This window comes from Diceros bicornis, chromosome 9 (genome assembly GCF_020826845.1).
Source record: "Diceros bicornis minor isolate mBicDic1 chromosome 9, mDicBic1.mat.cur, whole genome shotgun sequence".
Taxonomy (NCBI): Eukaryota; Metazoa; Chordata; class Mammalia; order Perissodactyla; family Rhinocerotidae; genus Diceros; species Diceros bicornis.
Window position 1 is genome coordinate 84,457,536 of NC_080748.1, and position 25,094 is coordinate 84,482,629.

The 25,094-nt window shown below is 44.3% G+C and overlaps 1 protein-coding gene across 1 annotated transcript in view; it reads right to left on the reverse strand.

The window, feature by feature from the left end:
* Positions 1 to 2,984: 2,984 nt before the first annotated feature.
* COL4A1 (collagen type IV alpha 1 chain) overlaps positions 2,985 to 25,094 on the reverse strand; it is a 142,797-nt gene continuing 120,687 nt past the window's right edge. The window contains exons 36-52 of the mRNA XM_058548478.1: positions 24,997 to 25,086; positions 23,840 to 23,979; positions 23,258 to 23,384; positions 23,084 to 23,164; positions 22,447 to 22,545; positions 21,328 to 21,378; positions 20,030 to 20,215; positions 19,284 to 19,417; positions 18,128 to 18,200; positions 17,269 to 17,340; positions 15,968 to 16,096; positions 14,859 to 14,957; positions 13,728 to 13,940; positions 12,610 to 12,787; positions 8,755 to 8,869; positions 6,382 to 6,554; positions 2,985 to 4,480 (exon numbers count right to left, since the gene is read on the reverse strand). Of these exons, the coding sequence (XP_058404461.1) occupies positions 4,399 to 4,480; positions 6,382 to 6,554; positions 8,755 to 8,869; positions 12,610 to 12,787; positions 13,728 to 13,940; positions 14,859 to 14,957; positions 15,968 to 16,096; positions 17,269 to 17,340; positions 18,128 to 18,200; positions 19,284 to 19,417; positions 20,030 to 20,215; positions 21,328 to 21,378; positions 22,447 to 22,545; positions 23,084 to 23,164; positions 23,258 to 23,384; positions 23,840 to 23,979; positions 24,997 to 25,086 (2,042 nt within the window). The 3' untranslated portion in view covers positions 2,985 to 4,398. The remainder of the gene's footprint in view (positions 4,481 to 6,381; positions 6,555 to 8,754; positions 8,870 to 12,609; positions 12,788 to 13,727; positions 13,941 to 14,858; positions 14,958 to 15,967; positions 16,097 to 17,268; positions 17,341 to 18,127; positions 18,201 to 19,283; positions 19,418 to 20,029; positions 20,216 to 21,327; positions 21,379 to 22,446; positions 22,546 to 23,083; positions 23,165 to 23,257; positions 23,385 to 23,839; positions 23,980 to 24,996; positions 25,087 to 25,094) is intronic.

Sequence of the window (25,094 nt, forward strand, 5' to 3'; positions counted from 1 at the left end):
AAGCACGTGAAAAGATGCTCAGCATCATTAGTAATTAGGGAAATGCAAATCAAAACCACAATGAGAGACCACTTCACACCCAGTAGGACGGCTATAATCAAAAAATGGAAAATAAAAGTGTTGGTAAAGATATGGAGAAATTGGAGCCCTGATATATTATTGGTGGGAATGGAAAATGGTTCAGCCTCCATGGAAATAATTTGACAGTTCCTCAAAGTTAAACACAGAGTAACCATAGGACTCAACAGTTCCACTCCTAGTTATATCCACAAAAGAGTCGAAAACAAGGACTCAAACAAATACATGTACACACATGTTCATAGCAGCACTATTGACAATAGCCAAAAGGTCAAAACAGCCCAAAAATTCATCAGTGAATGAATGGATAAAAAGTTGTGGCACGTACATACAATGTAAATTATTCAGCCATAAAAATGAATGAAGTAATGATATATGCTACAACGTGAATGAACCTTGAAAATATTACGCTAGGTGAAAAAAGCCAGACACAAAAGTCACATGTTGAATGCTCCCATTGTATGAAATCCAGAATAGGTAAATCCATAGAGTCAAAAAGCAGACTGATCCTTGCCAGGGGCTGGGGGCTGTGGGGAGTCATTGCTGAATGGACATTGGATTTGTTGTGATGAAAATGTTTTGGAACTAGATGTAGGTGGGGGACGCACAGCACTGTGAATGTACTAAATGCCACTGAATTGTTCACTTTAAACTGTGAATTTTAAATTACGTGAATTTCATCAATTAAATTTTTTTCAATGGATCACAGATCTAAATGCAGTATATAAAACCACAAAACTTTTAGGAGAAAATTATGTAATCTAGGATTAATCTAAGAGTTCTTAAACATGATGCCAAAAGCATGTCCCATAGAAAAATATCGATAAATTGGATGTCATCAAAAGTAAAAACTTAAGCTCTGTGAAAGACACTGTTAAGAGGCTGAATTTGCAAATCACATATCTGACAATTGACTTGTAACCAGAATATCCAAAAAACTTTCAAAACTCAACAATATGAAAAGAAACAATTTTAAAAATAAGCAAAGACTTAATAGATTCTTCAAAAAAGAGGATATACTCATGGCCAAAAAATGTGTGAGAAGATATTCAACATCATTAACCATTAGGGAAAAGCAAATTAAAACCATGGTTAAAATGCCCTACATACTTATTAGAACAACTAATACCAAACATCGGTGAGGATGTGGGGCACTGGAGCTATCGTACAATCCTGGTGGAAATGCAAAACGGCACAGCTACTCTGGAAAATAGCTTGGCAGTTTCTTATAATGCTAAACATACACTTACCTTATGACCCAGCACTCCTAGTCCTCGGTATTTACCCTAAAGAAATAAAAACTTATGCTCACACAAAAACCCAAACGTGAACATTTATTCTCTATTCATAATCACCCAAAGCTGGAAACAACCCAAACGTCCTTCAACAAGTGAAGAGATAGACGAAGTGTGATACCTCTACAAACTGTAATCCCACCCAGCAGTGAAAAAGAATAAACTATTGACACCCACAACTTGGATGAATGTAAACTGCACTCTGCTGAGTGAAAGAAGACAGTCTCAAAAGGTTACACACTCCATTATTCCATTCTCGAAGAGACAAAATTAGTGATGGAGAGAAGGTCAGTGGTCGGTTGCCAAGCTTGGGGTGGGTATGTCTGTCACTATATAGCAAGAGCTCAAGGGAGAGTTTTGGTGTGATGTGACTCTTCGTGTGCTGATTTTGATTATGATCACATGAACCTATATATATGTTACAATCCATAGAACTGTACATCAAAATAAGTCAATTTTACTGTATGTTAATTTAAAAAAAAAAAAACTTCAGAATAATAAAAAATGCACAGGATCTGAATGTTGAGATTCAAGGTGTCATATTGAGTTCTTTGTACTTTCCTACATATACCAAATTGTATACAATAAATAATAATTTATGATGATTCAGTTTTATATCTAGAAACAAAATGTTCTAAAATGGCTACCATACGGAGAGGTTTAATATTTCTCAGTAACTTCAGTAAACACTAAGCCTAATGATTTTAGTTTTCCTCTCTCCTATCCAATCCTATACAATAAGGAAAGCAAACAATGCCTCTTCATCAGTTTTATCAAGGATGGGAAGGAAGCAACCGAAACCAAACCTTGACTGATGTCTCCTCATCAAGGGGTCGCGTTTGTAGATTATCCTATTTTCTCCTCACTACAACTGTGTTACGTACAATCACCAAGAACATTACAATATTTAGAGCTTTCTCTTGAGTATGCAGTATCACACTCATCCTCCACGGAACATATTTTGATCAAGTTTAAACTGAATCTTAGATCACCGGGGTAAAAGAAATCTACCAACTTCTTTCCTACTTTTTTTTTTTATACATATAATTTTATTTATTTTTTCCCCCAAAGCCCCAGCAGATAGCTGTAGGTCATAGCTGCACATCTTTCTAGTTGCTGTATGTGGGATGCAGCCTCAGCATGGCTGGAGAAGCGGTGCGTCGGTGCGCGCCCGGGATCGAACCGGGGCCGCCAGCAGCGGAGCACGTGCACTTAACTGCTAAGCCACAGGGCCGGCCCAACTTCTTTCCTACTTTAAGACAGATCTGGAATCCAACCCTCTGCTCCACACCTATCCATTGCATAACTATAATCTTAGTTCTAACCCCCAGTGGATCCACTTTTAATGGCTGGATATGTGTGTTATTCATCTCTGTTTATCTTGTATCTAGCCAGTGCTCAAAAAGTGGCAAACCCTTGGGATACATACAATAAATGAAGAGATAGATGGATGGATGATGGCTGCCTGGATGGACAGATGGAGGGGATGGGGGAGGAAGAGAGGGAGGGAGGGTGGAAGGAGAAGACCAATCTTTTTTCTTTGTAGTAATTTCTTTAAATTACACACAGTCTGTGACTCTTGTTTGGAAGAACTGCAAAATAACTATGATCTAAGGTATGCAAAGCTTACAAATTTATTAGTGGCTTGTGCAGTAACTTTTCTTTTAATGTTTCTATGGCAATACTAGCGACAAATTAATAAAAGCTTAATTTTTATACAAATAGTTTTATTACAAATTTGAATTTTAAAGAAATACACATTTAAAGAAATTACATAAAAGGCCTTAGTAGTCTTAAAAACGTTTGGAGACTTATAGTGAAAAAATGTCATTTCAGGCATAGTGGTCCAATTCTGCTCTCCTGCAATCCATCCGTTCCCCTGCTGAAGTCTGAACACAGCTCATGAAAAACCAAGGAAGCCGCCTGAATGTGCTCACATGTAAAATACTGATATTTTGATTCAACAGAGCTGTTTTTCACACCAGGCTGCAGAATGAGGAATGCTAATAAAATGAAGGCCTTTTAAGGTTGTTGCTTTTGAAGTCAAGTCATTCAGTTTGTGATTAGTGTTTAAAACCCTGAAGATATTTAATACAGAATAAAAACAATAAGCTCAAAGTACATGTTTCACTATAATAGACACCATAGTCATGAACCTGGGTTTGGTTTTGGCAATACACAATTTTTGGTTTGGAGGTGAACAATGAAAACTGATGCTGCACATTCAACACCCTAGTGTTTAAAATCTATGTTAAAGGACAACACAGTCTTTCAAAGGAAGAAACTATGTAAGCTTTATTTTAACAGTGGAAATGAAACTAAAACTTGACCTGCCTAATTGCTGACATCTATATAAATTACTAAAATATATATATATTTAATTTCTGCCTACTTTTGGACCATCTTTATTCCACAGGATAGTCATGATTTCTGCAAAAGCAGCTGCATAGTACCACACAGAGCAGAAAGACCTAAATTTATATTTGGGGGCTGCAAGATGGGCTGCTGAGCCCGCAATTCCACGTGGAGGTTCGAAACACCATTTTTACATGATTATTATTTGTACAGACCAAGGCACCTGAACTTTGAAACAGCTAGACAGTGATATAAACAAACATCTCACCGGGGGTGAAAGATGAATCTATTATAATACAAGAATGAAAACGGGCGTTCAAACAGTATGGAAGGCCCCGCACACCTTCGAGCACCCTTCGGTTTTCTGATGGAGTTTTCACTCTACACATCAGTGCACTGGATTGTAGAACAGACTTATATTTTTATTTCAGCAAAAGTGCCATTTGGTATGTCACTACTGACAGCTTATCGTGGTCTCTGTTTCTCCTTCAGCAAGTAGAGGCCAATGAAGCAGGGTGTGTTAGTTACGCAGATTCCTATAAGGCACTTTACGGCTTTCATATTGGACAGTGAGGTACACAGGATATATTCTAGGCTTCGTTGCTGTTAGAGGAGGAGGGAGGAAGAGGGAGTAGCACCATGTTGTGACGTTAGCTGGGCGCCGGCTTCATTATGTTCTTCTCATACAGACTTGGCAGCGACTCACATGCGTGCGCAGCTCCCCAGCCTTCAAGGTGGACGGCGTGGGCTTCCTAAAACGCAGCACAGAAACCAACCAGCCGTCACCTCACCACTTGTGAGAAAGGTGGCCAGCTCCTCAGCCCTCCCCCCTGCTCCCAGATCTCTAAGGGATCGGACGGAGATGCGCCCCCGCCCCACGACAGACAGCGCCCAGTGTTCACCCTGACTCTGAGCCGGCGCTGCGCTGGGGGCAGCGCACCGCCTTCATAAGGCCCGGGGCAATGCAAGTTATCATCTGCATTCCCCATCCCTGGGGTTGGTGATGTGCCCAAGTGCACACAGAGAGTGAGGACACAGCTAAAGTCGCCTCACGTCTGCTTGGCTCCAAAGCCTACACCATTCCCCACTGTGCCACCCGGCCTCGACTACCGTTCAACTCTCTGTCCTCTCAACTGGAGTACAGACTCCGCCCAGGGAAGAAGATACTCTTCTCTGCGACACCTCACACACTTAGTGCTCCTTACGTCATCACTGAATGACTAATGAGCAACGAATCTGGAGGAATTAACTAGACCTGGAAACACCTGTATAACTTTTGAAGGCTTTACACGCAGGTGGTCTGATGGGAGACCAAAGAGAGGGGAAGACATCCAGTGCCCCAAATGCTTCCTGATCCTAGAATCTTACTCTGACTGTAGGAAAGGTGAAGTCTGAACTAAAATTTATACTAACCAAATTCTATTAAAATTAAAGTAGGCATATAATAAAAGTACCTTGTCGTAAAATGAGGCTGCTTATTTTAAGAACTTTTGGTGAAAATCTTGGTGCCCCCAAATTAATTATTTAAATTAATAGGATCTTATCTAATGTTGTTTAAGACAACATTTTATTTCATTGTACTAGCCTACTGGTTAAAAAAAAAAACATTATTACCTATTACCCCTACAATGGGAAGCTCCAGGAGCTGACAGATGCACAAAGCACTCATTTCGGTAGCTAACGGCTAAGTTCTATCTGTACAGTTGATGTCAAGCTCCCAGTTGCCTAAAATGTCTCATGTAAGCTACCAATTAGACACATGGTACTTTTTTGATGCTTAAAGAATTACTAGTAGCAAGCATGTTGCTTCACTATTTATGACCCAATCTAGAAAGAGACAGGATCATAGCAGAGCTCCACAAAATTCTCTCCGAAAAGGTAAAGACCAAAAGGCTTCTCTCCAGGGGCAAGAGCTTTTACTTTGGGAATGAAAAGTAAGTAACTGTTCAGGCTCCATCAGCCCCCTGCGTCTGCTCCCGCAGGGGCTGCAGCTGGCACCAAATAAAGGAGCGAGGATGCATTATGCCCTCCCGTGCATTACAGACTAGGCCGAGCTCCAAATCAACTTCCACAAGGTCGGCAGCCACTTGGGACAGTTGTTTTAAAGGTGAAATTTTGGTAAAGGAAAAGAAAGGAAAGACCTTCCCTATTGATTTCAGCTGCAGTTGTGCTGAAATTAATTTTTATTTGCACAGGTCTAAAAACCAAAGTCTTGTTAAGTCACTCAGAACGCACACTACCTGTACATTAAATTTGGCATTATAAATGCTATGAAAACGAATGCTGCTCACTTTCTCTGAGTGTTAAATATACACTATTTTAAAACGCTCTATTTGAAGATTTTAGTTGATTTAATTACATGGCAGTGGATTCACCTAGAAAAATAAAGGTGAAAGGCTTTTCCCTTCACGGTTCTTCAGTCAATGAAAGAATGAAGCCCATCACCTAAGCTCTGCCTTTGAAAATCCTCCCGGTTATCTCCCCATGTGGAACAGAATCAAACATTCATCACGACGTGTGAAAGAAGCAGTCCTAATTATTGTTTGATAGCCATCTTTGAGACTCTGCGCTGGAAGCTATGTGGACCATGGATGATTAAAAAGAAAAGCCAGAAACGGGGCGGGCCCCAGGAGAGAGGGGCATTTCTACTTACTTGAACATCTCGCTTCTCTCTATAGTGGCAAGCCAAAAGCTGTAAGCATTTGCATAGTAGTTACAAGTCCCACGGCCATGGCACTCGATGAACGGCGCACTTCTGAACTCTTCCAGACAGGAGCCGGGGGATGCAAGGGCTTGGCCAGAGCCTTCAGCACCAGCGCTGGTGTGCTGCAGAGCAAACGTGAGCCGAGAGTCAGAGGTCCCCTCCCCACAGACCAGGAGAGAGCTTCATGTTCCCAGGAGGATCCAGGGTGCCCCTTCTGGAAAGCCAGCTGTCTCTGCTCATGTCATCACAGAAACACTCATGCCCACACTGCCCCTGGCCTACAAGCTGCACCTTGCTCCAAGAGCTGGGCACGGTGGTACTCGACACAGCACCAGTAATCAGCCAGCTGCTCCTCCCCAAACAGGAGACGACCAGTCCCGCTTCATTAGAATTTAAAGAAATGCTATATCACTACATATTATCTTTGAAACACCGAAAACTCTTCTAACTTGGGATATGAGACAACAGCCAAAATGTGCAAATAATGTTGGAACGAACTGATCTGAAATCAGACTTTGTAAACAAAATTATACATGATCATCGAAATCCTATATTTGCTATATTAGATGCTAGATATCCTTTTATAAGGTAAAGAATAATCATTAATTTTTTTTTAAAAAAAGAGAAAACTTAAGAGAAAGAGAAATAAATAACTCTTGTAACTGTTAAATTGCATTTTGGTCTAATGGAGTCAAGTAGGATCCACCTGTACTCAGAAAACAAGACATAAAATGAAGGACCTACACATGTGAGAAGCCATGACAAAACATCTCCCTGACAATCATTTCAGACATGAGAAAACGGAACTCTAGAATTTTAGAGCCACAAGGGAGATTTGAGGACAAAGCTAACGCCCTCAATTTCCAGATGAGGCCCTAATGACCCTAGAACATTCTGGATTTGGCCACGATCACAGTTTCAAGGCAAAGCTGAGACAAGAACAGGGACCTCCAGACTGCCAGCCCAGAGCCCCCTCCATTTCGCCACAAAGAGAGACTGAGAAGCAATAGATAACTTGCTCTCTAGGACATCATTACTTTGATTTGTTCTCGATTTTGAGAAATTATGGGTAATTGTTATTTCAGATCTTCACATGATGTCAGGATGAGGGATGGGTGATCACAAAATGCTGTCCTGTGGTTCCTTACTCCTTGGATCGGGGGCTCTTTCGTTATACTGAGATTCCATTTAGTACTTCTCATGATTATACAGTCAAAAAATCCAATCTACCTTGGCATCAAAATTGTATGTTACATCATTGTTAGTGTCTTGATTTCTCCAACCGTTTGGCTTGCTTGATAAAGTAGTCACAATGCAGTAATTAGAATTATCGAGGTAACTTGCTAATTTTTTTGTTACTGAAAATTCTTTGGATCTATTGAATAGTCTAAATGCAGAATAATCAACCCAGGAAATCTCACAATCAAACTGGAGTACATACACAAGCATTTTAAGAATTGCTTTCCTGGCAGCTCCTACACTTGGAATAACTTACAGCAGAAGAAAACAGTTATGAAGCCACTTTCCTTGTCAATCAAATAATAAGGCTAATGATCACTTGGGGTCAAAACGTACCACCCGGCCACACCAGAGAGTGTGAAGATGCACCGGGCTCACAGTGGTGACGTGGCAAGTAATTGTGTAGGGTCGTTGACTGGGAGATACTCCAGTATAACCTGACCTCACAAGTTCAGAGCTTTTACATATTCAATCAATACTTCAAATTGAGACCATAAGATAAAATGAGAAGCTACAATGGGATCTCAAACAGGTACTGGTTTCCTGATGTAAACAGCTTTTCAGGGGAAGGGAACATCCAGGACAGCTGGGACAGGTGGGTGACGGGAGAGCAGTCTCCCCCCACGTGAAGGGTGAGGGCACTCGAGCTCCCGGACACTGGCCCCGAGCAGGCAGCACGCCGTCAACCAGTCCTCTGCTGCTCTCTCCCCGACGCTAGCTTCTGCTTTCAGGTGTGGGTGGGTTTTAGTAAATGTGTACCCCCCAAAGTGTACGCTCTTTTCCTCTTCTCCCTGGGAGACCCTCTGACTCCAGGAAATCTCATCACGTCGTCCCAGCTACCTAGTCCCAGAGCAGCCACTCATGAGGCAAGAGGAGGGCTCTGGCCAGGCGCTGGGACCACTGTTGTCCCCAGCAGAACAGGCCAGGCTCCTAGGGATGCTTTAGCGCGATTGTGGGAGTGAGGGAGGAGACGTCTATGCAGCACAGTCCAGAGAACTGAGCGGTGGCAGCATTCAGGGAGAGGAGACGGGGCGTTAGGGGGCGGCTCTTCCAGGGAAATATGGAGTTTCCCCAAATGCTTACCATCACAAAGGAATAGCCAATCCAGAGCGAGGACCAGCCGTTGGGGCACTGCGGGATCTGAATGGTCTGACTGTGCACCGCCATCACCATGGCCGGCGCCTCACACACCGCACACCTGGAAGGCACCAGAGCAAAGACACTCAGCACAGCTGAAGGGGCAGCGCAGGACGAAGGCTTTACGTGTTCATTCCTTTTCCCATCATTTGCACTCAATCTCTTCACTCAGTCTTTCTGATTCAATTACATGTTTATCAAATGGATAATGTGCCCACTGCTTGGACGGTGAGGCTTAGAGCCTTCTCGTTGGTTTTACAAGCCCATCTCAGTATTAAAATATTAAATTCAAAAATAGGTCCAACACTTGTTATTTAACCATCTGTTTTGTGGGAGGAAGAAAATCAGAAGGCCAAGTTATAACTGTGGCCATCTCCTGGAGGCGCTGGGGCTACAGGTGACTTTTGTTTTCTCCTTTGTGCATTTCACTGTTTTCCAATTTTTCAACAATCAACACGTATTTCAGCAAACACAATTAATGCTTAAGAAAAAAGAGTTGGTGACCAGGTGCTCCCACTTCCGGAATGCAGCAATTTGTTTTAAGCTATGAATCAGCTTCACTATAAGAAATACGTTTAGTGAAGTAGAGTGACTACGAGAAATGCACCTGAGGCTGGATGTCCTCAGGAGCCTCCTGCAGGAGACTCGTTCCAGACCCGGGGCCAGCAGACCAGTGACGACACCCTGCCCTGGGCAGAGGCTGTCAGCGGGGCCACTGCAGCTGGAGCAAGTCCCAAAGGACCCTCCCCAGGGCAGGACGCTTCCCAAGCCAGGCTGGCTCGCACTCAGCCACTGGGACTGCACCCAAGAATAAATTAAAACAATACACAGTGTTCTGACTCAGGTCCTCTCAGTGGAGGGAGCCCTTGGATGGTGGGATAATGTTTTGTAAAAAAAAAAAAAAAAAAAATTAAACACCAGCAGTAAAATAACTACATTCAAGTCACAAAATGAACAGAGTGTTAACAATGCTGATAAATGACTATAAATGGTGTTAATAATTACACCTAGTTATGCTGGAACATTTGCATGAAAATGGATGAGTGGGAAGAAGGCCTAAATTAGTCACTCAATTTTCCGTGGACTTGTGTGTGCATGTGTGTGTATGTGTGGTGTGCAATTTTCTATTTTATTCATACAAATGCAGATGAATTAAAAGGCTTGGTTAAACAACAGTTACTGAAATTGGCCTTATACATCTGCCACCATCTGTCTGCCAGACACAGGAACAGAAATACAGCACGGAGGAAAGTGCTCTACTTCAGGCTCTCTCTGGGCTCGGGGGACTCAAGTGGCTGAAGAGAAGGTGGTGCCAGCGGTCAGATGGCTGATGATGGACACAGAGCCACAGATTTAATGAGCTGTATGGTCCCTTAAAATTTTTACAGTTTAATTCCCCGTATTATTTATGAAGAAACTGAGGCCACAGTTAGTTGTGTCAAAGCCAGAACTAGAACTCAGGTTTCCTTGTTCTCAAACCAGTGGTCTTTCCATTAGAATAACTAAACAATTAGTAGTTTTATGATGACTCTTGTCTGTAGAAAGCCAGAAAGCGCTTAGAAAATTTTGCTGTACTCTCAGGACAAACGCACAAAAGTTGCTAGCTCTTCTGCTTAAAATGAAGGATTTGGGGTTACTAACTCCTTCTAAAATTAAGTTTTAGGATCTCCACAAAAGGAAGACCTCAGAAGGAACCTTTAAGTCCTGTTGGAAGTCATGTGAAATCACTAAGCTAAAGTAACCATGGAAACCCATGTGCTCAGAGACCAGGAGAAAGGGCAGTATTACAAAGGGAATGTGAGATACATGTGGCTTAAGAAATAGCGAGCTTGACAGATGTGACTTGTGACGTCCCTTCACGCTGAACTTCTATACGTCAGCGAACAGACAGATGTGAAAACCCGGAAATGTGCGGCACTGGGACATTTACACATCTCCTGCTTGCAGAATCGGGGTGTCTGACTGAAAGTAATGTGTCCACAGAGAAAAGCCAATCTAAGACACAAGCTTCCACGACCCGCTTTTGGAATATCGCCAATGCACGCCAGAGCCGGGTCCTCAACCAAATCAAGGTTAAACGTCTATTTTATCAAGAAGGTAAATAGGAAACAAAAATGAATAACCATGTTCTACCTGTTGTCCAAGGAAAGCTAAACAAAAACACAAAGCTGGTTAGTCCTCCTTCTGCACATCAGGCACGGATCTGAGCAAGAAAAGTCTCAAAACAACAGTTGATAGGCACGCACCGACACGCGTAAGGTGTTGTCTGTTTGAAAGGGGCCACTCGGGAAGTGTAATCAATGATTTTTCCCATTTGAAGACCCATAAAATAAGTTTTCTTATAACTCAAAAGAAAAATCAAAGAAAGCCGTCAGGAGATATTTTAATGTAAGGTAATCAAAAACCTATGATTTTCCTATTTATCAGGCATCTCCCAGCCTTCCTGTTCCAGAGTTCTATGTGGTACAGCTTTATTAATAAGACTGGGATCTGCCAGGACCTGCCTTCCCACATGCCGGAGCCACAGACACCAGAACCGGACAGTCTTCCCCCAAACTGGCAGTGGTCATCGAGTGACCGATGGCCACGGGACTGCTGGACACACGCAGGGGCTCCCGGCTGGCTCCGAGCGCTCCCTCCTGCTCCCTGTCCCCTCTCACTGCAGGACGCCGCACAGCCAGTGTTGCTGCGACTTTCTCCATATTCGAAAGCTGCTTATTTCTTTAAGGGGAATATGGAAAAGCTTAAATTCTTTCTCAGTCTCACTGTCCTGGGGCAAACCTGTCCTGCCTTGTTGTTCTTTTTATCTTTTATTACCTTACTGTGTAAAAAGTAAAATTATAGAATCGCTTCTTAGTCACATGAATTCATACATTTGCCACTTTTCTATTACTTCTAAGTAGAGCTAAGGAATCAACTTTTAATTAGAAGAAAGAGGTAAAGATAGTATAATCATGTACTTTTCAGTCATAATAATTTCAATTTCCCAACTTACTTCCTACCAGGCAGACTCTCTGGGACTTGAAAACATTCTCCAGACACTAATTAGTGTGGAAAGCACTAAACTTAACACTGGGAACTTAACAATGGGAACAGTGTCACCCAAGGAAGCAGAAGTTGGTGAGGGTGGGGGAATATGAGAAAAATCTTAGTACGTATACGTTTTCTGTATACAGTAAGTCTGTATAATTTTTTCATGCATCAAGGACAGGTATACAGTATGTCTGTGGTATTACAATTTCATGGAGACCACCTCACACCCATAGTTGAGTTTCTGCATTAAGTGCCACTTAAATGAACCATACATTTAAAAATGGTTAAGATGGTAAATTTTATATTGTGTGCCATTTTACTATAACTAAAAATAACAAACGAATTTTTTAATTTCTTTTAATTGGAGACATTTCAGGAAAAATTGTCTCAAAAGGCTCCTTAGGGAGGCAACTATTTAAGAAAAAAAGGTTGAGAATGCTGTTCTAACGCTTGGAATCCAGCAACATTGCTTTGCTTGTAGGAGGAAAGGCAACCATGGCAGAGAGTCACCTGACACGTGAATTCTGTTCCAAAGCTGGGCATCGTCTCATCATGGTTTTGCACTGTAATTTTTAAAGACAATAACTGACTTTTATATCAAATTAATTTTTATGGCTGATTTCTGTTACAAAACTCGGATATCACAATTAATAAACTGAATGGCAATAGATTGAATGTTGTGGGGAAAAATAAAAAAAACCTCTGTCTAGACTACAAGTGATTTTTCCTCTTCAGTTACACATTTCCTCCTACAAATGCTTGACTCACCTGCTAATAAATGGCCTAATATTGTCGCCGGTGATGGGCGCCATGGACATAGGCATGGGCTCAGGGGTGGACAGCCAGTAGGAGTAATCGTTTCGGGAGGCGAAGTTGCAGACGTTGTTGATGTTGCAGAAGAGGAAGGGCATCGTGCTGAACTTGCGCAGGCAGCTGCCAGCCGTGCCTAAAGGCCCAGGGAGAGAAGACGACATGAGGTATCTGCTTTATAATTCACAGTCCACCTTTGTGTAAGATGGATTTGAGCTGCCCAATAATGCAAGACGTATATCTCACGTAGCCAGTAAAATGGAAATAAAAATGTTTTAAATTATAAACAGAAAGAAAGAAGTAAATATACCAAATAGACTAGTGTGATTGCAAATGGACATTAAATTTAAAGGGATTAAGGCAAAAGGGAAACTATAAAGAATTATGTAGAATATTTTGATGAAAGGAAACAAACCAGTTTATCAATAAAGAGAAACCTTTTTCTAGGACTGGATTCCAGAAGAAATTTAACATGGGGCTTGTACAATGGACAGGAACACACTGGACAATGTCTTTAATGATAGTTTGCCAAAAATGCGGAGATCTCTTTACACAGCCGCTGTTGTTTCCAGCCTCAGTACAAGTTAGAGGCCTGTGACATTAGGACATAATCTGGTGGAGCATGTCTGGAGGAGACTAACAAAACGACGACAGACGTGCAGCCTTCTACTGATCACACTAATAGCGGACAGAGTTTAGGACGTGCAGACAAATTTGGGACAGGATAACATGGACATGTTTTAAACAAAGCAACAGTAAACCTGCCCTATTTTAAGAATTTCAGTGCAAACTGTTAAGTGTGTACTCCAGAAATCTTGATCCTAGTTGGTAATTTGAAGGAGAAATCAAAAGTTTTATTAATTTAAACATTTTCAAAGATTCAGCCTTTACATTTTCCTGGCTTCCCATCAGTAATATGGTAACTGTTGAACTGATGGTTCATTTGGTAAGGATGGAGGGACATGGGGCCAAGCCCTCTTTTCATTAACTAGGTCTTCTTGGAACCCTGAAATGAACACAGGGCGCTGAATGCAGAAATCCGTGTTGGATGAATACAGGCATCTTTAGTGTCTCACCCAAGTCCTGCCCGTGGGCCCGCTCGTTGCCTTGCACGTAGAGCAGAGAGTACCCATGGTAAAGAATTTTGGTCCCGGGAGGACACTGTGGATCATCTATTGTTTGACTGTGCCTGGTCACAAGGAAGCCATGATCAACAGACGGGGTGCCTGGGGGACCCATGGATCCTGGCAATCCATCAGGGCCTGGCGGGCCCGGAAACCCTCTTGGACCTGGAAGACAGAAGAGAATTAGTTTCCCTAGTTACAGAGAGTTCCCCTGAAGGGCTTCAAGCAAGACGAACTACACACAACAACCCACCTCCTTCATGGTGTCTGAGCTTTCCCGTTTTACAGACCAGCTTGGGATGTTTTATAAGCACAGTGCTTGGTGCAAAGCAGATGCTCAAAAAATTTAGTGCAACGAATAAATGAAATACGCGAAAAGGAATATACGAATAAATGGAAGAAACGACGTGATTCCATGCCTGTCATCCATATAGCATTTGGGGGCTCCCCTAAGGGAGGATTATTATAGAATTAGTAAAACAATCCCCTTCTAAGGTGGCTTCCCTTCCGGAGAGGGCCCAAGCTTGTGCACGGAAGTGGAGCAGTAAGGAAGCTTGCAGGCAGCGGGTCCTTCCGTCCCCTGGGTAACTGCACCACCCAAAAAGCTGTTCACAGACCTTTTGCTGCACTGGGCCCTTGCAGTCAGTTGACGCTCTCAGCCTTTGGCAGCTCCTCATTGGGAGATATTTGAGTTCCCGCTTCCTTAAGAAGCAGATCAACTCTATGCCACCCCTTTTGGCCAACACCAACATTACTACCTACTTCCCTCGGCCACTGCTGAAACAGAATTTCTGTAGCTGTAGCCTGCTTCCCTCACAGGAAACCACGCAGGACCACCACTACTGGCCTTCTTTCAACAACATCTGGAAATCTGGAAACACGGTGCTTTGATCAACCTCTCTCTACACATGACAACCTTTAGCTCTTCTATAGGATCCTATTTCTTCTAAGAAACAGACTTTGGAAATCTTTCAAGTGACACTCTCAACTTCATTTTGCAGGTTTCTGCATGCCTGGCCTACTGCTTCTAACCCAAAGCTGCAGGTAGGGGGTAATTAGGTTGCGAGGCCACAGCAAACCTACCAGGAGGTCCAAAGGGTCCCGTCTCTCCTTTCTGGCCGGGGGCACCGTCAAACCCGGGAATACCTGGAGGTCCAGGCACGCCCACCAATCCTGTCACACCTAAAGGAAAAGAAAAAGAATTCAAGATCCAGTCCTGGAGAGCAGTAGGCTGTACCTCTGTACCTTTTCCTTCCCTTTTGAAACATCTTTTTAGCCCCCCGGGAGACAAGCACAAGGCTTAGATTGCAGATGAGACAGTTTTCCCCAAGAGCCATGAGCTGCTTCATGCAACGCCCTGTCTACACTCGGCGAGACAACTGCCAAACTCATATCTGCAGGGTGCGGGCTTCATCACCAAAACCAGAGCTCTCCCTGGCCTCTTGCTGTTATGGTTGTTATTGTTTGCAGGTAGTTTTGGAGAAGGCAGCTATGCGGGGGATAGGGAGATATCTGACGGATTTTTGTTTCCTCAACAGTCTTCCCCTTGGCCATATTCCAGCGTCTCAAATAATTTTTAGGTGACAGATATATTGACGTGGATAGTTTTTTGTTTTCATATGTACGGTTTCTTCTTCGGTAGTTTAAACTTACATTTTCATGGATGCTACCTTTCAACTCCAAACGTTTTCATTCTCCTTTATTTTCCACCCACCCCTCACCAACAGCTCTTGAAATCGCAAGTGTTTAGCCTGAATAAACAGAAAAATTCTACGCCAGGGTGTCGGGGAACTACAGGGATTAGCACCAATCCTCGCCAGTTGGGCGGAGCTTCTGGGCAGCTGCCGAGAGCACCCAGTCTCCCAATTCGAGATCGCTGCTTCCTGCCGTCCCGTCTCTAGCTGGGAAAGATGACCCGGTCCCTGCAGCTCACGTCCTTCTCAGGGAGCACAGATACGTTGAGCTGTATGTCCCTCTAGCTTTCCCTGTATTTCGTCCTGGCTTGTTTAGCTCCCTTTGCAAACTGCATTTGGTTTTGATGTACATTAGAGGAAGGTAATAAAGTCATACTCAAATATGTGTTTACGTAATCATCACCCGGGGACTTTGACCTGAGACACACGGGTGAGGAGGCAAGTCCAGCCGGGTCCCTCCCCGCCCCGTGCCTCCCTCCGCAGCCCAGACATTCTTACCTTGCTGTCCTTTAGGACCTGGAGGTCCCTGAAGCCCTTTCAGACCTGCGGGACCCTCAGGCCCGGGGAGCCCCGGCTCCCCTTTGATGATGTCGTAAGGCCCCGGGGGGCCAGGGGGACCCGGAAGACCTGTGGGAATCAGAGATGCCACGGATCAGTTTCACCGGCAACATAAGCAGCCTCGGAAGGCGAGCGCAACGTGAAACCCGATCCAAACGGAATGTTTCTTAGGAGTAAAATTACCACCAAAAACACAAGCAATCAGATCCTCACAAGACATCCACGTATCTGCACGTCTTCACTATTTAACCTAAAATCCTGAATCCTAGGGACTGGAGCAGACGGTGGGGTCAATAGGTAAACTGTCCACTCAGTTCTGCAACCCTGACAACACCGTCTGGCCCTCACTTGAGCCCATCCCCTGCCAGCATCCTGTTTCTGACTCGGATACTCCAACAGGTGCGATTGGGAAGCTTTGTCTTACACTTACCTGACACCTGCCTTACTGTGCATTAGAACCACTGGTCTTAATTTTTTAACGATGAATAAACCTAATCCTTCTGCGTGACAGCTCTAGAATTACGTGTAGCAACAATACAGAGTTTGCAGAGGCCTCTGGGTTCGGCCTCAGCCCCGCTCCTCAGCCAAACACCTCCAGTTCTCTCCCTCCTTCCTCACACATTTCCTGTTTCTTTTCTTTCCTTCTCAGTGCACTCCAGTTGCTCATTCTCTCTCTTGAAACATGGTTTTGAAAATTAAACATGGCCCTAGAAATAGACACTAGACCAGCAGACACTAGAACAGGGTGCGTGCTACACTTAAACGATTTCCTTCCAGGATTATCCTGTGTTTTTTGAAGCCACTTCACACTGTTGGCTCCTGGTGGTGGAGAAGTCAAGAAGACTGTTTCCTATGAGAACTCCTCAGTATCCCACCAGAATCCATTCAGCCTGCTCATGCAAGACTGATTTTATCCCATGGCGACTTTGAGAGGGTCATTTCGGTCTACCTTCAGAGCCGGTGAAGGTCTGTGAGTCTTGAGTCTGTCACGCTCTCTCCACTGCGTCTACCTCAGTCACAGATTTAACATACTTGCCTTTCAAATCAAATTTCTGGTACCATGTCAATTAGATCAGCCAACTACAGCAATCCTGACAAGCTACCAAAGAATCGTTAATCAACTGTTTCTGATAATCTTCAAGTCTTTTCACAAATGTGAAATCAATCATCCTAATTCTACGTGTTCAATGGCTTTCATATTTCCTCAAATCACCAGTAAAGCCCCTGCCAAATTCTCCTACCTTTAGTTCCAGGGAAACCTTGATCTCCTTGGTCTCCTTTAACTCCCTGAAGGCCAGGGAGACCTTTCTGACCTGGAGGAAAGTAGAACATTGACTTTACACAGAATTCCAAAAGATATACAAGTGTGTGTGTGTGAGTGTATGTACACACATATGTGGAAACACATACATGTGCGTGTATATACATGCATGTACATATGCACATCTAAACATGTGTTCACATATATATACAAGCATGCATACACACACACACACACACACAGTGAACATAGTTCCAATTTACGCTCGTGGAAGAAAAGAGCATTACTTCTGGTCAGCTCTGTAAAACTTTTCATGAAACTCTTCTTTCTAGAACCCAGAAGTTACATTTTTCCAAACACACAAGAAACCATAACGTAGTCACAACCAGTGGAGGTGAAAATGATACTGTTTTTGGTCACAATTGAGTTCACACATGTCCCCAAATAGACCACAAGATGCCTGCAGGCTAAGAACCTGTTTTATTCACCCTTCATTCATACATATCTGACTCAGCAGTGAAAATTGCAGTGCCTGGAAGCTGGTAGGCACCCAATAAATGTTTGCTTAATACATCAATAAATTAATGAATGGCCCAAATCCATGACTTTTTATTGATATGCAAATGAGATGCAAATGAGCCACTGATTCTTAAGAAAATCAGAATGTCTTTACACAGCCTTTCACAAGGTTATACAAAGCAGGCTGCCACACAGAAATGGCATTTTTAATTTAAAGAGAACACTATCTTGTGCTGTAATTATGCCGGTTCTATCACTATGACAGTGCCTAAGGTTAGGAAGCTCTGTGTCTTCCAGCAGCATCTCCTAGACTCTCTTACCTTGAAATCCTGGAACTCCTGGAGGTCCCATATCACCCTTAGAACCTGTTATTCCTGGAGAGCCACCAATCCCCTAGACACACAAAGAGGACATCAGTCTGGAATTGCTCAGGAGATGAACAACAAGCCTCTCAAGTAACTGGTTGTCAGGAAGCTGGGACAGTCCCTCAATGTTCTACAGAGTAGCTTTGTGAGCTACTCTGGTAGCTCACAAATGGTGCCTTGTGGTTTCTCGAATAATGTAAAAAGAATGACAAAACCTCTGTGTGTGCCCAAATTAGGAAGCTGGAAATTGGAACAACTTGCTTCATTCCCTGTGTCCCCTCTGCTTGTCCATCCACACTGTATGTTCTGAAAGCAGGTGCAAATCTTACTTCTGGCTGTCCCCAACCCACAGCGCGATGCCATGAACAGAGTCAGAACTCCCTAAGCATTTGTTATGGCTACATACCAATCTGGAAAACCTTCCTCTAAACACTCAAGTATAGGGATTTTTCTTTAGAATTAGCTTCTTATCTTATCTGACAAGTGATTTTAAATACAGAAAGAAGATCAAAAAAAATACTAACGAAGGATATTTTCCTTCATAATATAGCAACATTCATGTATTTTAAAAAATTATCTCATTTTCTAGCTATTTCAACATAGCTGTTCCTTTCTCTTTACCTAAAAAGTTGCATTGTTTCTTACACATACTTGTTTCTTTGCTTTACCTTATTTTAAAAAGTGCCATAACCAAAATAACATGTATATATACACACACACACACACACACACATTTATACATATGTATACATAGAGAGACAGAGAACCACAGATCGGCACTAGGAACGGGGAGTGTATTTCTATGTTACTGAGGCTTGCTTTTTGCATCAAGTTTGTAAATAGACTTTTAAACCCAGGCATTGAACTGTAATTTCCAGTAGTGTAACATTTCCCTTTAATGGTTCTTACAAAACTAGATTGTAACAAATGCTATAATAGTTGCCTGCTCCGATGCCAATAAAGATGGCTGATGACTAGCAAGAGAGAAGGAGCTGGTTCAGAGAGGATTTGGGAGTGTAACACACATGTATACATACATGTAAACACATACACACACACAGATTATTCTGTGATCCTTTTCAAAAACAAGACCTACAAATGGACAACTTACAGGCATGCCCTGGAATCCTGGGTCTCCCTTGGGCCCTGGGGCACCAGGAGCCCCTGGCCAGCCTGGGTTTCCTTTGTCACCTTTCAGTCCATCAAGCCCAGGGAGCCCTGGAGGCCCCATGGGTCCCGGAAGCCCTAATAGGAGACACAGAAGTCACACATTTGAGGTTAGAGTGATTTTATGTACAAGGGCCATTGGCTGTGGCTGTCATCACTACCAGCCAATGGTTCCTAACTATATACACCACCACCAAGCTGCGTGAGCCCTGAAGAAACCAAGGCAGGTTCTAGAAGGAAGAATCTGCTCAATTGGCAGGAAATGTTGATATAAACACCACAGTCTCAGGGTCTGAATGCCCTATGGTTCCTGTGCTGGAGGAGCCAGGCTGCAGAGCAGTCTTCCTGGCCGCGGGGCAGAGGCGTGCCCGAGTGCTGTCTGCTTTAAAACAACCACCACACGTGGCGTTTGTGCTCCAGGCTTCCTCAATAATGTCCTTTCTTGCCTCTCCCTAATTACTCCCATATGTGCTAAATTCCTTGACAGAAAGGACAGAAGAAAAGCGTTGACCTAATGAAGGCCAAATACAAGGGGCCCAATGTCTTAAGCAGTTTCAAGCTGTAGTGAACGCTGCAAACTTGTAAATAAAAACTCAGTTGGGAATGTAAGCACTTAAATTTCTTTTACACTTGTGTATGTTTGTGCCTCCTGTTTTGGCTCAGGCTCTGTCCCTGGTGAGACATCCTTACCTGGCAGGCCAGGTTGTCCCTGGGGGCCCCGGTCTCCTTTGGGCCCCTCCACAGGGTGGCCCGGAGCTCCGGGCAATCCCGGCTGTCCCTGTGGCCCCGGGGGACCCATGAATCCTGGTTCTCCTTTGGATCCTGGTATTCCCGGACTCCCAGCCAATCCTGGGAAACCCACGTCGCCCTTTGAACCTAAACAATAAATACAGTTTGAGATCATGAGAAAGGCAGGGCAGAAGAGAAACCCCGGTGCACCGACAAGGAGGGAGGGGCTTCTGGAAGGCACCAGGAGGAAAACAAGCTGGGTACCCTTTTCCCTCCTTTTTATTAAATAACACACTGGACTCCTGCCATGGCCAACCATGGCCATGAAGAAGAGTAAACTTAGGATACAAGGAACCTGGTTGTCAGTCTTTATACTTTTTAAAGGAAGTGTTCTATGGCAAAGACATCTGAATACATGCATAGATAAGCCTACAAGCAATTGCACTGATAAAATTAACGGCTTATTCCACCAAGAGGTGAATGAATAAACAGACTATGTTATATCCACACCATGGAACACTACTCAGCAAGCAAAAGGAATGAACTATTGATACAAGCAACAACACAGATGAAAATCAAACTAATTATGCTGTGCAAAAGAAGTCAGACTAAAAAGAGTACATGCTGTAGGATTTCGTTTATATAAAATTCTAGCAGATGCAAGCTAATCTATAGTGTCAGAAAGCAGATGGTTGCTTCGGGCTGGGGTGGGGGGCAGGAAGGGGCAGGAGGGAGGATGACAAAGCAGCCTAGGAAGCTTTTGGGGTGATGGATGTGTTTGCTATCTTGAATGCGGTGTTATTTTCACAAGTGCATGCATATATCAAGACTTATCAAATTGTACACTTTAAATATGTGCAGTTTATTGTATATCAATGATTGATTAAAAAAACTATTTTAAAAGTTTTTTTAAAGAGCTTTTAGAAAAAAAATTGCATGCTTAGTTTTAAACCTATTACCCAAAACTTGCCAATAAAACACCAAAATTCTAGGATTATTTCAAGGTTATTAAGAAAAAACAAGAAGAGAAGGAAATAGGGTCATCACCGAGAAGGATCATAGGGCCCCTCCCTGGGATTCTCTCCCTGCTGTTTCATGGCTGCTTGTCACTGGCCAGTGGAATGTGTCAGTCAGATTGTCCAGACCCAGCACTCAGCACCCATGGCCAATCACTTCCTTGCACCTGCTCGCCCTGTTCTGCTGGCACCATGCACATCAGCGGTTAGTTGAAAAGGAAGAACGCATTCAGCAAATGTTACCTTTCTCTCCTTTGGTCCCTGGAAACCCTGGGAATCCTCTTCCGGGTAGACCTATAAGATAAGGGTAAGAAGCCACATTTATCTCTCCTCACAGTCAGTCTGCAGGTATAGCACAGAGCAGTATCAACTCTTTGCACCAACACCATATACTGTTTGTAGAACACAGAGAAATTACTTAATTGTACCTTGCGAGTAAGATTATATTCCTACAGTTCTAAGATACCCCAGACTGGATATATATAATTTAGTACTAAGTGCCTTTCAGTTCAGAACCATTACGGCATTTAGCAGAAATGACCTGCACAAATGAGCACTTATTTCCTACTGCTGTCTGGAGACTCACAAATTGGCTTTTCTCAGACGACCATCCAACTAGCAGCTCTTCTCAAGGGGCGGGGAGCCAGAGACATGTGGGCAGCAGACAGTGGGGAGCCCACAGACGTGAGTAAGGAGCTTGAGGGAAGATTCAAACGGGGGGAGGAGGTATATATATATAACATAATATATAGTATAAACATAAGGTGTATAAAATGAGAAAACGAGCAGTAGAAAGAGACCAATACCAACAGCAATACTCCCCTGGACGCTCCTCCCCGACATTCCCCCCTCCATTCCCCTACTTGGGGTAACTTCTTTCAGACCATGCAGGTATTACTGTCCTGCTACATACGAGTATTACTACGTATGTGATTGTCATCGTCGGAGCTTGAAGCTGGCGCTTCTGCCCAAGTTGCAGCACTCCCATCAGTGACAGATTGGAGGAGCAGATTCAGGGGGCAGCAAATACTCCCAGGACCATTTCTCCAAGGGGGAAAGGCCAGGTGGAGAAGGCAGTGGTCCGGGCTTTTCATGTGTGTCTCCTTCACTCCCCACTGAGAGCTTAGGCCATTTCAGGGTAGGTGCCCACAGGTATTTATGGAATAAATGAAGACCCCGTTCCCCTCTCCTCATCCAAGCCTGCTCCCCTAGTCCATATCGGTGTTTAAACAGCTTTAAGGACGTATGGCATAGGTGGCACTTGGTACCCAGCTCTGGTCGCTTAGCATGGTCTGTAAGTCTATGGGAGATGTTTACGCCAGGGGAGAGTTCACTGTGAAAAGGAACGGGCGCCGGTCATACCTGGTTCACCCTTCTCTCCTGCTGACCCCGGGATTCCATCACTGCCGGGCTCCCCTTTCTGGCCGGCTGGGCCCGAGGGGCCAGGCCTCCCAGGAAGACCTCAAAGAGAAAGGTCATGTCAGTCAGGCATGGAACCCCTTGCGGCACCTGGTCTGTGTGTAAGATGCTCCCTTCCCGACGTTCTTCCAGGGAGCCCATCCCCCCGAGCATGCCTGGCTTCCACAGGGTTACTCCTGACACCCCTTCAGAAGGGACCCTCCACGCTGCTGGCAACACCACTGCACCCCAAGCCGTAAAAGCCAGTGAGAGCAGAGAGAAAGCACATCAAACTTCCACGCCAAACACGCAAACCTGTTTCTAGAACCAACCAGAACTAGCCATAAAACCAGTTTGGAGAATTGGTTCTAGTTCCTAACTGGTGGCCAGACCTCAGAAAGACCCCGTAAGCCCCCTTAGGCTCAGTTTGTTCATCTGAAGCGTGGAGGGGTGGGTCCTGGCCTCTGGTCATCCAGAGACTACCCAGTGACATCTGGGCCCACGACCCGCCACCTGAGAGGCAAACTCCCCAGAAGCCTTCATGTCCCCTTGGCCTCGCCTCTGAGGGGCCCCCGTCTCTGTTCTAGAACGTGGTCTCTACCTGCTTCTCCTTTGATGCCAGGGATGCCGTCCAGTCCCGGGAGGCCTTTGTCACCTTTCTCTCCAGGCAACCCAGGGCTTCCTGAAGAAAAAACAAAATACCAGAACGCCCATCAGTGCTGTTTTCTTTGTCGTCTTTGAACCCCAAGCTCCAGAGAAGGCCCCACTCACCCACCTGGATAGCCAGCACTGCCCGGCACTCCTTTGGGGCCTGGAGACCCAGGCATTCCCGGGATCCCAGTGGTTCCTTTCTCTCCCTTCTCTCCAGGGGTTCCTGGAAAACCTGCGATCCCTTGATCTCCCTGCGAGGAAAAAGTGGGCCCATTAATTTTATATCTGTCCTTGGATGTGTGTCTGCAGGCGCTTTCTGGATAATAGTATACACGTTGGTGCGATGAATATTGCATCGCAGACGTTCCATTTCCAGCTTTCTAACCAAATAATCAAAGTCCACTTCTGAAAATAGAGGAAAAACTAGAAACCCAGAGCAAAAGAGCCCATTGTTGTTTGCACTTCCCATGTCCCTCTTCCCCACTCCTACTAGAGAGCCTCCACCCTGGCCTCTCGACAAGTCTGCCGATTCTTCCCAGGGAAGGGTCGTGAGTAGAAGGCGGGAGGAGGGACAACTTATAATAAATCAAGGGGAATTGTTCTATGTTATGATGCATTTAATGTGCTGATACTTATTAAAAATGTTTCATGATGCATTTCCGCTTGGATGGATGGGAGGGGAGGTCTCCAGGCAGGATGCTGTTACCTTGTCCCCAGGCCGTCCCGGAATTCCGATGCCAGGGAGACCCGCCTGCCCTTTCTCTCCTTTGGCTCCTTTCTCCCCAGGTAAGCCAGGGACACCCTGCGGGCCGGGGATCCCAGGCACACCTTTCTCTCCAGGCGTTCCTGTAAACACGAACAATTGAAACTGGAATGTGTGATTGGCAAGTGCTAATATTAAAAATAAAGAAGCAGCCTGACAACCAGCCCAGAATGAGATAAAAACACGGATCCCTGCATTTATCAACGTGGGAGTCAGCCGGGCCGGTGCCCATCACCCAATCACATCAGAGCCACACTAAGAAACGTGTCTTCTAAAGACAATCCTCTCACAAAGAGAGACAAGAAATACATTAACCACTTAGAAAGTAAAATACGTTTACTTTCGCAAGATTAAAAATGGCTTTTATGTCCTTTATTCTATAATCAACTCTCATCATCCAAAGGAATCAGAGGGGCTGGGAGGCAGGCCACGAAGGTACGTGTGTACCTGGTTTCCTAATGTATGTGGGTAGCCAAGCCTATTTATAAACTGTGTCAACAGCAACCCAGGTGTTTATATTTCAAATCAAGTGATAATGCACCTCATCAAGACTTAGGGAGGAGTCAGAGAGGAGGCCTCCTGTCTTGCCTTTCGCTTCCCTGGGTGAGTTCTGAGAAGCATTAACACCCCCACTCTCTAGAGCTCTCTGCCTTCTTTCTCACACCTCCCTCTGGCTGCCATCCCTGAGCAAACACCAGAGGCAAAGGGTTGAGGCCATTCAGGATTGGGACAGAGGAGCCCAGGGGATCCTTCTGAGCTAATGTCAAGGGGCTTCAGAGGCACGAGCTTCTTGTGCTGGCAAAACTGAATGGAGAACTAAACGTCTCCTAAGAAGATAAGAGCCAAGTGGACAATCACTTGCAGAGAATCGAAAGTTGATGGTGTGCAGCCTATGTTTTATTTTATTAAATTGTAAGGGGTGTTTTTAGCACTGGTTATAGTGTCAGCCAGATGCCATCTAGCCCTAGGCAGGAGAGCACACAGGACTGAGGATGTGGATTCATGTAAAAGACACAACGGATCTCACTCTGCAGACCTGTCCCCCCAGCCCCACACATGCAGGCGCTAAAAAGAAGACTCTTTTTCTAGAACCAATGTACCTGGCAGGCCCATTCCACCAACCGATCCTTTGGGTCCAGGAAGTCCCGGAGCACCTGGGGTTCCACCTATGCCTGGATCACCTTTAGGGCCTAGAATA